The sequence below is a fragment of the Trichosurus vulpecula genome, chromosome 1 (genome assembly GCF_011100635.1).
Source record: "Trichosurus vulpecula isolate mTriVul1 chromosome 1, mTriVul1.pri, whole genome shotgun sequence".
NCBI classification, from domain to species: Eukaryota; Metazoa; Chordata; class Mammalia; order Diprotodontia; family Phalangeridae; genus Trichosurus; species Trichosurus vulpecula.
In genome coordinates this window covers 281,577,962-281,593,092 of record NC_050573.1, presented here as the reverse complement: position 1 = coordinate 281,593,092, position 15,131 = coordinate 281,577,962, and the positions used below count along the sequence as shown (strand labels likewise).

Here is a 15,131-nt window from a genome sequence, read left to right as displayed (position 1 = left end):
TTAATGAGTCAAAGAACAAACCATGTAAGTAATATAAAATTTTATCAAAGAAAATTACAATAGCACAGCTCATGGGACACAGCTAAAGCAATCCTAAGGGGAAAATTTATATGTCTAAATGTTTTCATCAACAAAAGAAAGAAAAAGTCAACTAATTGGTTATGCAATTAAAAAAACAACAAAAAACCCCCAAGAAAGCAGAAATCGAAAGCAGAAAATTAAATTAGTAAATAAAAGTAGTTGCTTTTTTTTAATGAACAAAAGAAATTAAGAATTAGCTAATGTGGAAAAAATAGATAGCAAGACCATATTGGTCTTATAAAAATTAGAAAGTAGAATTCACCACAATTGAAGAAGAAATAAAGGAAATTATCAGAACCTACTTTACCCAAAAGGAAATTATCAGAACCTACTTTACCCAATCATATTCCAACAAAAGCAGTAACTTAGATAAAATGGATAAATATTTACAAAGATATCAAATACCCAGAATAATCAGTAAAGGAATTGATAGCTTACTCTCAGAAAAAAGAAAAATAAAGTCATAAATGAAAAAAATGGAAGAATATAAATGATTCTCAAACAAAAAAATAAGTCCAGTGTCAGATGGATTTACAAATGAATGCTATCAAATACAGTCAATTCCATTATCACATAAATTGGTTGCAAAAACAGTAAAAGAACTCCTTTTATGATACTCATAGACTCTTTTTACCTAAACCAGAGACAAAGCTGAGAAAGAAAGCATAGACCAATGTCTAACGAATTTTTACAAAAAAAAAAAATGTTAAATATGATATTAGCAAATAAGCTACAATAATGATAGCTGACTTACATAGTACATACTATGTCCTAGGCACTATTATCATCTCATTTGATTAAGAGTCTCACTATAAACTGGTTGGTTTTATTCTAAGGACAAAGATTTAGTTTAGTGTAAGGAAAACTTAATGGGTCATATTAATTAAAATAATTTAACACCACATGATTATATGAATAGATGCAGAAAAGGCTTTTGATAAAATCTAATACTTATTTCTGTTGCAAACACTAAAAACAGGGCTAAATAGGTCTTTCCTCAACACAGCAGTATTTATCAAAAACTTGGCTGGTGTGTGTGTCTGTGTCTGTGTCTGTGTGTCTGTGTGTGTAGCATATACACATAGGAAAGGAGATATTTCTAGTAAGATCAAGGTTAAAGCAATGATGGCCATCATCACCATTACTATTCAACATGGGAATAGAAATGCTAGCTATTGCAAGAGAAAAGACATGAAGAAAATAAACATAGGCAATAATGATGCAAAATTATGGCTTTTTGTAGATGATATGATAAATGGTTTACTTAGAGAATCCTAGATAGTCAGTTTTTAAAAAAATTAACTAATTAAAAACATCAACAAAGTTGTAGGATATAAAATAAACCCACGTAAATCAACTACACTTTTGTATATTAGTAATGAAAACTAGCAAAAAGAGACAAAAGGAAAAATTCTATTCAAAATAAGTATATAAAATACTTAGGAGTCTGTTTAACGAGACATACACAGGATCTATATCCGGGCTGTCCAACCTTAGGTTTTTATTGAAACAATAGACAATATACTTTGATTTGCCATTTTAGTGAGAGCTCTGCTGTAGCTCGGTTTGGTTTACTAAAGCATTTATGTAAATTTCTATGCTTGTAGGTAGGCCACATAAATCACACTGCGGGCTGCATGGGGGCTCCATTTTGGACAGCCCTGATCTATATGAATGATACTACAAAACAATCTTTACAGAAATAAAGACAGAAGTAAATAATAGAACAGATATTAATTAATCTTTGGCAAGCCAATATAGTAAAAATGACAATATTACCTAAGTTAACTTGTTCATTTAGTGCTCAACTATCAAATAGTTACAGAGCTAGAAAAAAAATTTAAAAATCATCTGAAGGAACAAAGGATCAAGATTTAAAGGGAAATCATGCAGGGGGTGGTGCAGAGTGGAAAGGGAGGGAGTCTAGCAGTATCAGATCTCAAACTATACTATAAAACTTCATCAGAATTTGCTAATAGTTAAGAAATAAAGAAGTCAATCCCTGGAAAAGATTTGGTACCCAGCAGACCAAACAAACCTAATAGTCTAGTGCTTGATAATTCCAAATCCCTCAGCTACGAAGGAGTAGGGGCCCTTTGACAAACATGAGGAAAACAAAAAAGTAATCTGGCCTAAACTAGGTATAGAGCAATATCTCACACTGAACACCAAGATGAACTAAAAGTAGATACATGACTTAAATATAATGGGTGACATCATAGACAATTTAAGGGAGCAAGGAAGAAAATGTCTTTTGGATTTATAGATAGAGGAAGAGTTCATGAGCAGATAAGGGGCTGAGAGGATCACAGAAGATAAATGGACAATTTTGAATACATAAAATCTAAAAGATTTTGCATATGCAAAAACTATGCAGCCAGTATTACAAGGGAAACAGTTAACTGAGAGGGGAAAGTTTTTGTGCAGTTTCCTTTGATAAAGATCTCATTTCCAAGATTTTTAAGTGACTTACTCAAATTTATAAGAGTAAGAGCCATTCTCCAGCTTTACCATGGTCAGACAATATGAACAGGCAGCTTTCCAATGAAGAAATCTAAGCTATCAATAGCTGCATGAAAAAATTCTCCAAATCACACACTTATCTGTTGGGCAAATATGACCAAAAAGAAGAGCGACAAGCTGTGAGCTCTTCCACCCAGCATGCACTTGCCTCCCCCCTGCCTCCAGGTGCGTCACCACCTCTTCTCTCTCTCAAGGGATTAAACTTGCCACTTCAAAGTTGGCCATGGATGATGATATTGCTGCCCTCATTGTTGACAGTGGCTCTGGAATGTGCAAAGCTGTTTTTGCAGAAGACGATACTCCTTGGGCTGTCTTCCCTTCCATTGTTGAGTGCCCCAGACATCAGGGTGTGATGGTGGATATGGGCCAGAAAGACAGCTATGTGGGGGATGAGGCTCAGAACAAGAGAGGTATTCTGACCCTGAAGTACTCCATTGAACATGGTATTGTCACCAACTGGGATGACATGGAGAAGATCTGGCATCATACTTTCTACAATGAGCTCTGCGTGGCACCTGAAGAGCATCCTGTGCTACTCACAGAAGCCCCCCTGAGTCCCAAAGCCAACAGAGAAAAGATGACTCAGATTATGTTTGAGACCTTTAACACCCCAGCCATGTACATTACCATCCAGGCTGTGCTGTCCCTGTATGCCTCTGGTTGTACCACTGGTATTGTGATGGACTTCGGTGATGGTGTGACCCACATTGAGCCCATCTATGAAGGTTATGCCCTTCCCCATGCCATCCTCTGGATCTGGCTGGCCATGATCTGACGGACTACCTCATGAAGGGCCTGAGAGAGGGTACAGTTTCACTACCACAGCTGAGAGGGAAATTGTGCATGGCATCAAAGAGAAGCTATGTTGCCCTAGACTTTGAGCTCACAGCTCTTTTCCAGAGAGGAGCTAGATGCAGCTGTGAGCTCCCTGATAGTCAGGTTATCACTATGGGCAACAAGAGGTTCTAGTGCCCAGAAGCTCTCTTCCAACTATCTTTCTTAGGTATGGAATCCTGTGGAATCCACAAAACTACCTTCAACTCAATCATGAAGTGTGATGTTGACATCCATAAGGATTTGTATGTCAATACCGTATTGTCTGGTGGTACTACCATGTACCCAGGCCTTGCTGACAGGACGCAGAAGGAGATTACAGCTCTAGCTCCAAGCACAATGAAAGCAAGATCATTGCCCCACCTGAGCGCAGATACTCTGTCTGGATTGGAGGCTCCATCCTGGCGTCTCTTTCTACTTTCCAGCAGATGTGGATCAGCAAGCAGGAGTATGATGAATCCGGGCCCTCCATTGTCCACTGCAAATGCTTCTGAATGGACTGTTTTTGTTTTTTTTAATTTTTTTTTTAGTCAAAGGGTATGACATGATAATTGCCTAAAAAAAGATAGGAAATTGGCAAAAAGAAAAAAGTGACTAGAGCTGAGGGAAAATAAGAGCATTAATGCAGTATTGGTATAGCTGTGAATTGGTTCAGTCTTTTTAGAAAGTAGACTGCAACTATACCCCCAAAGTCATTAAACTGAAGCCCTTGAAACTAGCTATACCACAAGTAGGCCCATAGGTCAAGGAAAGAAGAATATTTTTGTGCAAAAGTTCTTATGGCATATCTTTTTATAAAAAATAAAGAACTGCAAACTTAGGTGGTGCCTGTGGGTTGGGAACTTGCTGAACAAATTATAGAATATGAATTTGATGAATGCTACAGTGTTGAAGGAAATGATGAAAAGTATATTTTTCAAGAAACCTGGAAGGCCTTGTATGAACATCAGCATGGTAAAGTTAGCACTCCTGAGAGGATAACTTGTAAAATTACAACAGCTTTGCAAAGGCAATCCAATCCCCACTGATGCTTATTAGAACCCATGCACTGATACTTAGTATTGAAAGACTTGAAGTTTACAGAGGCATTTTAGCCATTTTGTTGCATACATAGTATCATAGTCAGCATCATCTCAGAATATAAAAGATAATGAGTTTTTTTATTTTGTAATAACTGCATGATGTAATGCTGGTTTTAATTTTAGCACTGGAGAAATTAATGGTACCATTTTATACTCAAAAATAAAAATGGAAGTATTTTGTTTCTGTATGTAATGATCGTAATAGTTGTTGCATTGTCTAGATGGCTTTGAAGTGTGCTGATATATGCAATCCATGCCGGACCTGGGAATTAAGCAAGCAGTGGAGTGAAAAAGTCACAGAAGAATTCTTCCATCAAGGTAACTTCTTACAACTCATTCATTCAGGTATCAGATGAGGAAGTTATGGAGTCAGTTGCTTATAGAATGTGTAATTTTCAGTAGTACATGTAACATAGAAATATGAAAAGGGAATAGGCAAAGGTGTTCCACACTCTACAGCAGACTACATTATTTATAAAATCGTGCTGTATACATTGGTTGACTGCTTTAAAAAAAAAGTTATTTGTGTAGTATAAAATATAGCCTTAAAGGTTATTTCAAGTAAGGTGACTAATGAACACGTTAAGGTCCTACAAAATTCCTTGACACAAAATCAAAGATCTGCTGTTGACCTGCATCAAGCAGGGCATGAAATGTGGAGAAAATGTGCACACCAAAAGGGTTCACTAGTGTCACAGAATGAGCTTGCAGAGACCAAATAGAAAAGACATCCTCTTTAGATATTAAGATCATCCAGATGTTTCTGTTTGCAGATAACATTGCACAACTTCAGAATAATGTAGAGTCTCTTCAGTAACATCTTCCACCACAGAAAGAGTAAGTTGAAACAATCCATACAGAGCGAACTAAATGGATGAAGACTGCTTTTTGTTTAGTTTCTGATATGCATTTGGATGGGCAGTCCTTTGAGTTAGTCTACCAGTACATGTGTCTTAGACAACCTCTGCAGATGGATAGTGAGCTGAACCTAGAATTGAATAGAAGAAAGGAACAACTTGGACTGCTTTGGGGAGATTACATAGTGTTTTTTAACAATCCTAAGCTACTGTGACACGAATTCATTTGAAAAATGCCAATATTCTCCCAGTGTTACGGGTTATAGATCATAAACTCTCACATTCTCCTACAAGTCAGAATTGTGAGTGACCTAAAAGAGGTCCTATGGAGAAGCATGTAATGAGCATAAGTAGAATATTACAGCAGTATGTTACTAATAATGAGTCATTCAAAAGAAGGGACACAAAATACATCCTACATGAAATTTGTAATAATAGTAGACATTTATCTAGCATTTTAATGTTTGTAAAATATTTTACATGTTTATCTCATTTAATCTTCACAGTAGTCCTCATTTTGTGGACAAGGAAACTGAGACTCAGAGAGATGAAGCCATTGTAAATGGTAGCACAAGAAGTGCCAGAGATAGTATTTGAATCCAGATCTTTTTTGACCTCCAAGTTCACAACTATCTCTTTTGCCAAAATTCTTTTAATGGTAGGAAAAGGAAGTGGCCTGGTTATGTAGCAAGAACAAAAAATAGAGAGCTTGAATGTTGCACTGGTACCCATAGACTTTTAAAAGAAATAGATGACACCCTCCTGTTTGTTGACTGGATCACATATGGAAATGCATGGACAAAATAACATAAGACAAAAATCAAACAGGATGAGGTGAAGATGCAGTATGATCTGCATTATTTGCAAGAATTTTCACTTTGATGACATTACTATTAAATGGTGAATATACAGTAAGTCTTTGAGTGTCTTCATTTGACAGGATGCTAATTTAGTCTTCAGAGACTGAATAATTGTTTTTAAACCAGCTCAAAAATAATTCGTGGAAGGATTAGTAGACATGTTGTTCTGTGTTCGTAGGAATTTACAGGCAAAACCAATCAGTAATTTTACAAACATGTAAATAGGCAAATATCTTGATAGAGTTTCATCTGGGAGCCAGAAAGCCTGAGTTCTAATCTCATCATTATTATGAACTCAGTTGCATGCCCTTGGGAAGTTTTTTAATCTCTTAGATTATTATATTATCTGTAAAATGTTTTCTGTGGTGTACTTTCCATTTCTATCATTGAATGATTCTGTGTTATATAATGAAATCCTTTACATCTGACTTATAATATCATAAATCTTGAATTCGGGAAGGACATCAGAGATGATGTTTTACTGTTGGGAAAACTAAGAATATCCTCTTATCTTTAACATTTTTTCTTGTGTAGGAGATATTGAAAAAAAATATCATTTGAGTGTGAGTCCACTGTGTGACCGGCAGACAGAATCAATCGCCAACATTCAGATTGGTAAGTGTATATATTTTGTGTGGTTTTTTAGAAAAATGTCATTACTTGCTTTCACTTTTATTTTTTCAAGAGAAATATCTTTGAAGTATAACCTTCAATATCATCTTATTCTATTTATTAAAATATTTTCCAGCATTTTTATTGTACTTCATGTTTACTTATTTGGTTTGCTGTGAAACAGAAAAAAGTGGTATCTAGTTTAGGCAGGTACAACCTAAAAGACCACCATATACATCTCAGTAGTGGTCACTTTGGCACAAGTGATTCAATTAGCTGTAAAAACCAAATGACCCCTTTCATTTCTAAAAAAATCTATTATTCAGAGAGAATTGTGGGAAGATGGTGGAATAAGGCAGATCACTACATGGCTTTCCCAGATTCCTCCACAAATAACTTAAAATAATGCCTCAAAGTAGATTTTGGAGTGGCAGAAATAATTAAAAGTCAGGGTAAAGCAGTCCTGCAGCCTAAGACAACTTAGGACGTTAGGAAAGATCTGACCTCTTAGGGTCCGGCTGGAGGGAGTACAGATAACTCCAGGCAAATACTGCTGAGTCAACAAATAGGAAGCCCTGGGTGCTGCTCTGTCAGCTGCAGCCTTACCTTTGGGAGCTTTACCCCACAGACAGTGTCAAGAAAAGATTGCAACACCCTCTGCTGGTGCTGGATTGGGGGTCCAAGTGAACAGACAAAGATGGGATTTCAGCCTGTGGGTGTGAGCAAGGAGGAGCAAGCAAACGCTGATGAATGTGGTCACAGAGGAGCAGGGACCCTGCTAGTTGTGACTCTCAGGAGAGCAGAGTCCCTGATTTCATTTTTCAGTTCCAGGGCAGCAGAGAAGCTAACACTTGCAGCTGCCTGAGGGACTGCAGGGAACAAAAGCCTTTGTGGTGGCAACCATGCTGTGGGATGCTCAGGGATGGAGTGGAGTACCTGAGATCACTCATAGATCAAGATGTGAGCTGGAGGAGCAGTGACTACATCTGGTTTTGAATTATAGAACACTGAAAGAACCAAGAGGTCAGAGGCCCCCAGATCGAGCTCAGTAAACAAGAGCATCAAAAACCTGAAGCCTGAGATATTATGCCCACACCCTGGAAGCAGAGCCCAGCTCTAACATAAAGTTAACAGCCAAGAAATAAGCCGTTTAAAAAATTGAGTGAAAAACAGAGAAAGAATTTGACTATAGATAGCTACTATGGTGATAGAGAATATCAGAGTTCAAACTTGAAAGAAGACAAAACAACTTCTTATAAAGCTTCAAAGAAAAATGTGAAATGGTCACAAGCCCAGAAAGGTTTTGGAAGAGCTTCAAAAGGACTTTAAAAATCAAATGAGAGGTTGAGGAAAAATTGAGAAAAGAAATAAAAATAATGCAAGAAAATTATGAAAAAAGTCAATCAATTGGAAAAAGAGATCCAAAACCTTACTTGGGGGAAGAACTGCTTAAAAATTAGAATTGGGCAGAGGGAAGCTATTGATTTCAGAAGATACCACGGAATAATAAAATCAAAAGAATGAAAAAAATGGAAGAGAATGTAAAACATCTCATTAGAAAAGCAACTAACTTGGAAAACATCTCAAGGAGAGATAATATAAGAATTGTCAAACTACTTGAAAGTTAGGATTAAAAAAAAAGACTCTAGACAGTATACTTGATGAAACTATTAAGGAAAATTGCCCTATGTTGTAGAGTTAGAGGGTAAAACAGAAATTGAAAAAACCCACTGATTATTTCCTGAATAGATTCCAAAATGAAAATTCACATATAGCTAGGTTATAGCTAAGTTTCAAAACTCCCAGGCCAAGAAGAAATGTCATAAGCAACAAGAAACAATTTAAATAGTGTGGAGCCACAGTATTTAGCACTTTAAAATTTAGTGCTTTCTATATTAAAAGACTGAAGGGTATGGAATATAATATTCTGAAGAGCAAAGGAGCTGAGTTTACAACAAAAAAGAACCTACCCAGTGAAGCTGAGTGTAATCCTGCAAGAGAAAAAATGGATATTTAATGAACAAAAGGACTTCCAGGTAGTCTTGAGGAAAAGACCAGAACTGAACAGAAAATTTGACATATAAGAATCAAGAGAAACATAAAGTAGATAAGAAGACTAAATTGTAAGGGATTTAATAAGGTTAATCTGATTGTTTCTTTTTTATGATCTTTTTTTTCCTTGCATCTTTTCTTTTGTTATTTAATATTTTTAGTTTTCAACATTGATTTCCATAAGATTTTGAGTTACAAATTTTCTCCCCATTTCTACCCTCCTCCCCACCCCAATTGCCCCCTGATTATTTCTTATGTGGGAAAATGATACTTGTAACTCTTAAGAGTGTCATCATTACTAAGGTAGTTTAAAAGAGTATATATAGATACAAGTTTTGGGGTTGAATTGATGAAGGAATAATTCTAAAAAATAAAATTGGATAGGGAGAGGCAAAATGGAGTGAACTATCTCATATAAAAGAAGCATGAATGGAAGAACTGTTACAGTGGCGATAAGGTGGAGGGCAGGTGACATGGGAACCTTATTCTCATTTGAACAGGGTAAAGAGGGAGCAATCATATATATTTAGTAGGGTAGAAAACTCTTCTTAGAGAGAAATAGGGTGGGCAAGAGGCTAGTTGGGGGAATTGTTGAAGGGAGTGCAGATTAAGAAACAGGGCACAGGGATAGGATAAGAGAGAGACTTAGAAAGGTATGCAGATTAGGGAGGCGGTGGTTAGAAGTAAATTAGATGTCTGGGGAGGGATAGAGTAAAAAGTGAAGAAGAGGAGAAAGAGGAAGAAGAAACAGGAAAAATAGAATGGGGGGGGAAATACAAAACTAATAATTATAACTTTGAAAGTGAATGGGATGAACTCACCCATAAAATGGAAATGGATAGCAGAATGGATCAAAAACTAGAACCTGACAATACTTTGTTTATGAGAAACATTTCAAAATGAGAGCTAGAGTAGAATTTATTATGCTTTAGCTGATGCAAAAAAAAAGGTAAGCAATTATGATCTCAGACAAAGTTAAAGCTAAAATAGACTTCATTTAAAAGAGATAAACAAGGAAATTACATTATGATAAAAGTTTCTATAGATAATGAAGTAATATCAGTGCTAAACATATATACAAAAATGCTATAGCATTCAGATTTATAAAGGAAAAGGTAAATGAATTACAGGTGGAAATAGATAGCAAAACTATTCTAGTGGGAGATTTCAACATTCCCCTCTTAGAACTAGATTAATCAAAAAGTAAATAAGAACCAAGTTCTTATTATTATTTAGGAGATTAATAAAATCTTAAATAAGCTGTATATGAAAGACATCTGGAGAGAATTGAAAGGGAATAGAAAGTAATATAGCTTTTTCTCAGAGATATGTGACACCTTTACAAAAATTGACCATACATATAGGCTATAAAACCTTTATAGTTAAATGTGGAAAAGCAGAAATATTAAGTGCATTTATTTCAGATCATACTGCAATAAAAATTACCTTCAATAAAGGACTGTGAAAATACTTTAAAAATTAACTGGAGAGTAAATAAGTTAATCTTAAAGAAGGAGTGGGTTAAAAAACAAGTAATAGAAACAGTCAAAATTTTATTGAAGAGAATGATAATAATGAGATAGCATGCCAAAACTTATGGGATGAGGCAAAAGCAGTAAGAGAAATGTTTATATTTCTAAATGCTTACATTAATAAAATAGAGAAAAAGAAGATTAATGAATTAGGTATGCAGTTTAAAAAACTAGAATAAAACAAATTTAGAATCACCAATTAAATACAAAATGAGAAATTCTGAAAATCAAAGGTGAGATTAATAAAATTATATGTAAGAAAACCATTGAATTAATAAACTAGGAGTTGGTTTATGGAAAAAACTAATAAAATAGATAAACCATTAGTTAATATGATTTTCAAAAAAAGAGAAGAAAATCAAATCCCTAGTATCAGAAATGAAAAGGTGAATACGCCACTAATGAAGATGAAATTTAACCAATTATTAGGAGTATTTTACCCATTAATATGCCAGTAAATATAACAATTTAAGTGAAATGGGAGAATGCTTGCAAAAACATTAAAACTTCCTAGATCAACAGAAGAGTAAACAGAATATCTGAATCAAACTAATTTAGAAAAAGAAATTGAAAAGGCCATAAATGAGCTTCTTAAGAAAAAGAGGATCAGATGGATTTGCAAGTGAATTCTACCAAACATTTAAAGATCAGCTAATTCAAGTATTAACTAAATTATTTGTAATAATAGACAAAGGAGGAATCTCACCAAACTCCTTTTATGAAATAAATGTGGTGCTGATCACCAAGCCAGGAAGAGCAAAAACAGAAAAGGAAATTATAAATCAATTTCACTAATAAATGTTGTGACATTTTAAAAATTGAAGAGATATAATTTCTGGGTAATTAATAATTTTACTAATAATGGTAGCATATTACCAATAAAAGGGGTCAGTGACAGTCTCAAATGCCAAAGACAATGACAGTGGGCTTCACAGTTTATGTGCCCTTGAAAGACTAGGTGTTCCTGAGGGTGACAATCAAGTCTGATTGGTTAACAGTTAATGCAAGAGAATGAATATTACAATAAGAGGTGTGCCTATTCTAATGAGGCACTCGGGGATGTAACTTTAATTATGTCATTTACTTGTAATTTCCCAGCCTTGGGCAATCTAATCAGAGAATTTATCCCCACCTATACCTGAGTAGAGCACACTGAGCATCCCCACCTTATATGGTTGGGTGGGGTCTCAACAAGATTAAGGAGAAAATTAATTCAGTCTCATTTTTAGCAATGTCCTTCAGAGATTAAGCAATGTGCAGGCTTCTGAAAAAAATCCTGGTCCTAATTCAATACTAGATTATTAATGTGAGGGAGAAATAATCATTTCTCTCAGTGCTGATGCAAAAATCCTAAATAAAAATACTAGCTGGGAAAATACAACAATATATCAAAAGATTATGCATTAGGACCAAGTACCATGAATGTAGGGCGGGTTTAGTATAAGGGAAACTATTAATATAATTCATTAAATCAGTAACAAAAAACAACAAAAATCATGTGATTATATCAATAGATTCAGAAAAGGCTTTTGACAAAACACAGCACCATTCCTCTTAAAAACACTTGAAAGCAGAGGTATAAGTGGATTTTTTTCCTTAAAATTAGGAATTAAAATTTTTCCTTAAAATGATAAGAAGTGTCTACCTAAAACCATCAACATGCATTATCTGTAATGGAGATAAGCTAGAAGCCTTCCCTGTAAGTTCAAGAGTAAAACAAGGATGCCCATTATCACCAATATTATTCAATATTGTATTAGAAGGCAGCTTTCAGAGATTGGTACGCAGCACTGCATTTACTCATCTGGGTCAGAACACTCACAAGCATCAAGATCGGTTTGACGAAAATGATGAGGAAATTCAGGAGCTGCTAAATTAAAAACAAGAACTCCACAGGGTCTCCAAGAAGGTAGCATTTAACTCCAGTAAAAATAAAGTGCAAGTAAAGTTTAGAGATTTGCCGGATTCTTGCCACAGTAAGAAGGCAGATGAAATTGAGTTTTATGCTGATAGTAACAATTCAAAGCATTTTTATGATGCCCTAAAGGCTATTTGTGGGCCAAAAATGTATGGTGCATCTGAACTATGCAGTGCTGATAGAGCCACAATGATTGTAAGGACATGATCCTGGAGATATGGGCAGAACCCTTCCATAGCGTTCTCAGTAGACGATCATCTGTCAGTGCCGAAGCCAGTGACCATATACCTCAGGGTTGAAGTCAGTCCCTCTCTAGCTCAATTTCCAACTGAAGAAGAGGTTTTTGAATGCTGTTAGGTGTGTCTCATGTGGCAAAGTGCCTAGTACTATTCTATTCCAGCTGAGATTTACAAGGCAGGGGGTCCACTGTTCATACAAAAGCTGACTGAAATTTTCTGGGTTGTATGGCAAAAGGAGGTTATTCCCCTCAGAATTCAAGGATGCCTCCATTGTCCATCTCTGTAAAGTTAAAGGAAATAGATTTTTCTGTGACAATCATGGGGGTATTGCTTTCTTAGTCATTGCTGGCAAGATTCTTGTCAGAGTGCCCCTTAATAGGCTGATCCTTCACCTAGAAGATGGTCATCTACCTGAGAGCCAGTGTGGCTGTGGAAAGGTCTGAGGAATGGTTGATACGGTATTTGCCACCTGACAGCTTCAGGAGAAATGTCGGGAGCAGAGCAGAGGTCTGTACACAATGTTTATTGAGCTAAGGCCTTTGATACTGTCAGTCATGAGGGCTTATGGAAAATTATATCAAAATTTGGTTGCCTAGAGAAGTCCGTCAGTATTGTACATCAGTTTCATGATGGCAGGATTGCCCAGTCACCAGTGGAGTGAAGCAAGGCTGTGTGCTTGCTCTTATGCTTTTTTTTAGCATGATGTTTTCAGCAATGTTGTCAGACACCTGTAATGAAAATGAACACAGCATCCAGGTTAGCTGCTGTATGGATGGTAAATTATTTAGCTTGAAAAGATGACAAGCCAAGACTAAAGTAGAGGGAGAGTTGGTGCATGATTTTTTTGTTCACAGATGCTTGTGAACTCAGTGCAACCCCTGAAGCTGAGATGCAACAAAGTATGAATAGATTCTCTGCTGCTTGTGCTGATTTTGACCTAACAATGCTAAGAAAATACAGGTTCTTCACCAGTCATACCATTCATACATGGAATCATCAGTTGCAATAAATGGAGAAATTTTGAATTCTTTGGATAACTTCACTTACCTTGGCAGTATCCTTTCCAGGGATGTACACATAGATGATGAGGTTAATGCATTGCCAGAGCTAGCTCAGGGTTTGGGAGGTTCTGAAGGAAAATATGGGAAAGAAAAGGTCTTAGACTGCCTACCAAACTGAAGGTCTATGGAACTGTTATGCCGACCTCATTGTTATGTGCTTGTAAAACATGGACAGTCTACCAGCATCATGCCAGGAAAATGAATTGCTTCCATGTGAATTATCTTAGGAGCATTCTGAACATCACTTGGCAAGATAAGGTACCACACACTGAGGTACTTTCTCAAGCTAAACTGCCAAGCATTCAAACTCTTCTGCAGAGAGTGCAACTCTGATGAGTTGGTCATGTTCTTCAAATGCCAAACATATATTTGCCTAAAAGACTTTTTTTTACAGAGAATTCATGCAAGGAAGGCACTCACATGGAGGTCAGAAATGCTCACTAGTGGTCTGAAGAACTTTGGAACCAATTTGTGACATGGGAGACATTGGCAAAGGACTGCCCAGCGTGGAGTGCCCACATCAAAGAAGGTGCTGGGCTCAATGAGTGAAAAAGAATTGTAATAGCTCAAAAGAAACATGAGGTGCATAAATTTATAGACATTGCCTCTCCAAAATGTTCATATGAACTATTTCTGCCTGGCCTGTGGTAGAGCATCCCAAGCTCATATTGGTCTCATCACCTAGTGTCAGACACACTATATCTTGACTCCAACATAGTGAAGTCATTTTGGTCCTCTTCAAGAATGAAGGACAACGATCAACAAACCAGAAATGCTAGCAATAGCCATAAGAGAAGAAAAGGAAATTAAATGAATCAGAATGGGCAATGAGATAATAAAACTGGCTCTTTGCTGACAATATGATGATATACTTGGAAAATCCTAAAGATTCATCTAAAAAGTTAAGTTGAAACAATAATCTTAGCAAAGTAGCAGGATATAAAATAAACCCATATAAATCATTAGCAATTCTATGTATCACCAACAAATCCCTGCAAGAAGAGATAGTTCATTTAAAATAAGTAGACAATATAAAATGCCTGAGAGTATACCTGCCAAGACAAACCCTGAAACTATGTGAACATAATTATAAAACACTTTTGTATAAATAAAGTTAGATTTAAATAATTGCAGAAATATTGTTTGTAGGTGGGCTGAGCCAATATAATAAAAAATGACAATTCCACCTAATTTAATCTTCTTATTCAGTACTATCCTAAGTAAATTACTGAAAATTGTTTTATTGAGCTAAAAAAAATAATATAATTCATTTGGAAAAACAAAAGGTCAAGAATGTCAAAAGAGTTAATTAAAAAAATGTCAAGGAAGGAAGGAGGTCTAGCAGTGCCATCTTAAACTGTATTATAAGGTGGTTATTATCAAAACTATCTGTACTGGCTAAGAAATAAAATGATGAATCAGTGCAATACAGTAGGTATATAATACACAATTATAAATTACTGTAGCAACCTTGTGTTTT

The 15,131-nt window shown here is 35.8% G+C and overlaps 1 protein-coding gene and 1 pseudogene across 2 annotated transcripts in view; both read left to right on the top strand.

Moving 5' to 3' along the window:
- The window catches only part of PDE7A (phosphodiesterase 7A), a 153,307-nt gene that overhangs the window by 131,100 nt on the left and 7,076 nt on the right, over nt 1–15,131 (top strand). For both annotated transcript variants that reach the window (XM_036742304.1, XM_036742305.1), the window contains exons 11-12: nt 4,742–4,838; nt 6,772–6,852. In XM_036742304.1, coding sequence (XP_036598199.1) covers nt 4,742–4,838; nt 6,772–6,852 — 178 coding nt within the window. The remainder of the gene's footprint in view (nt 1–4,741; nt 4,839–6,771; nt 6,853–15,131) is intronic.
- LOC118834865 lies at nt 2,731–3,936 on the top strand (annotated as a pseudogene).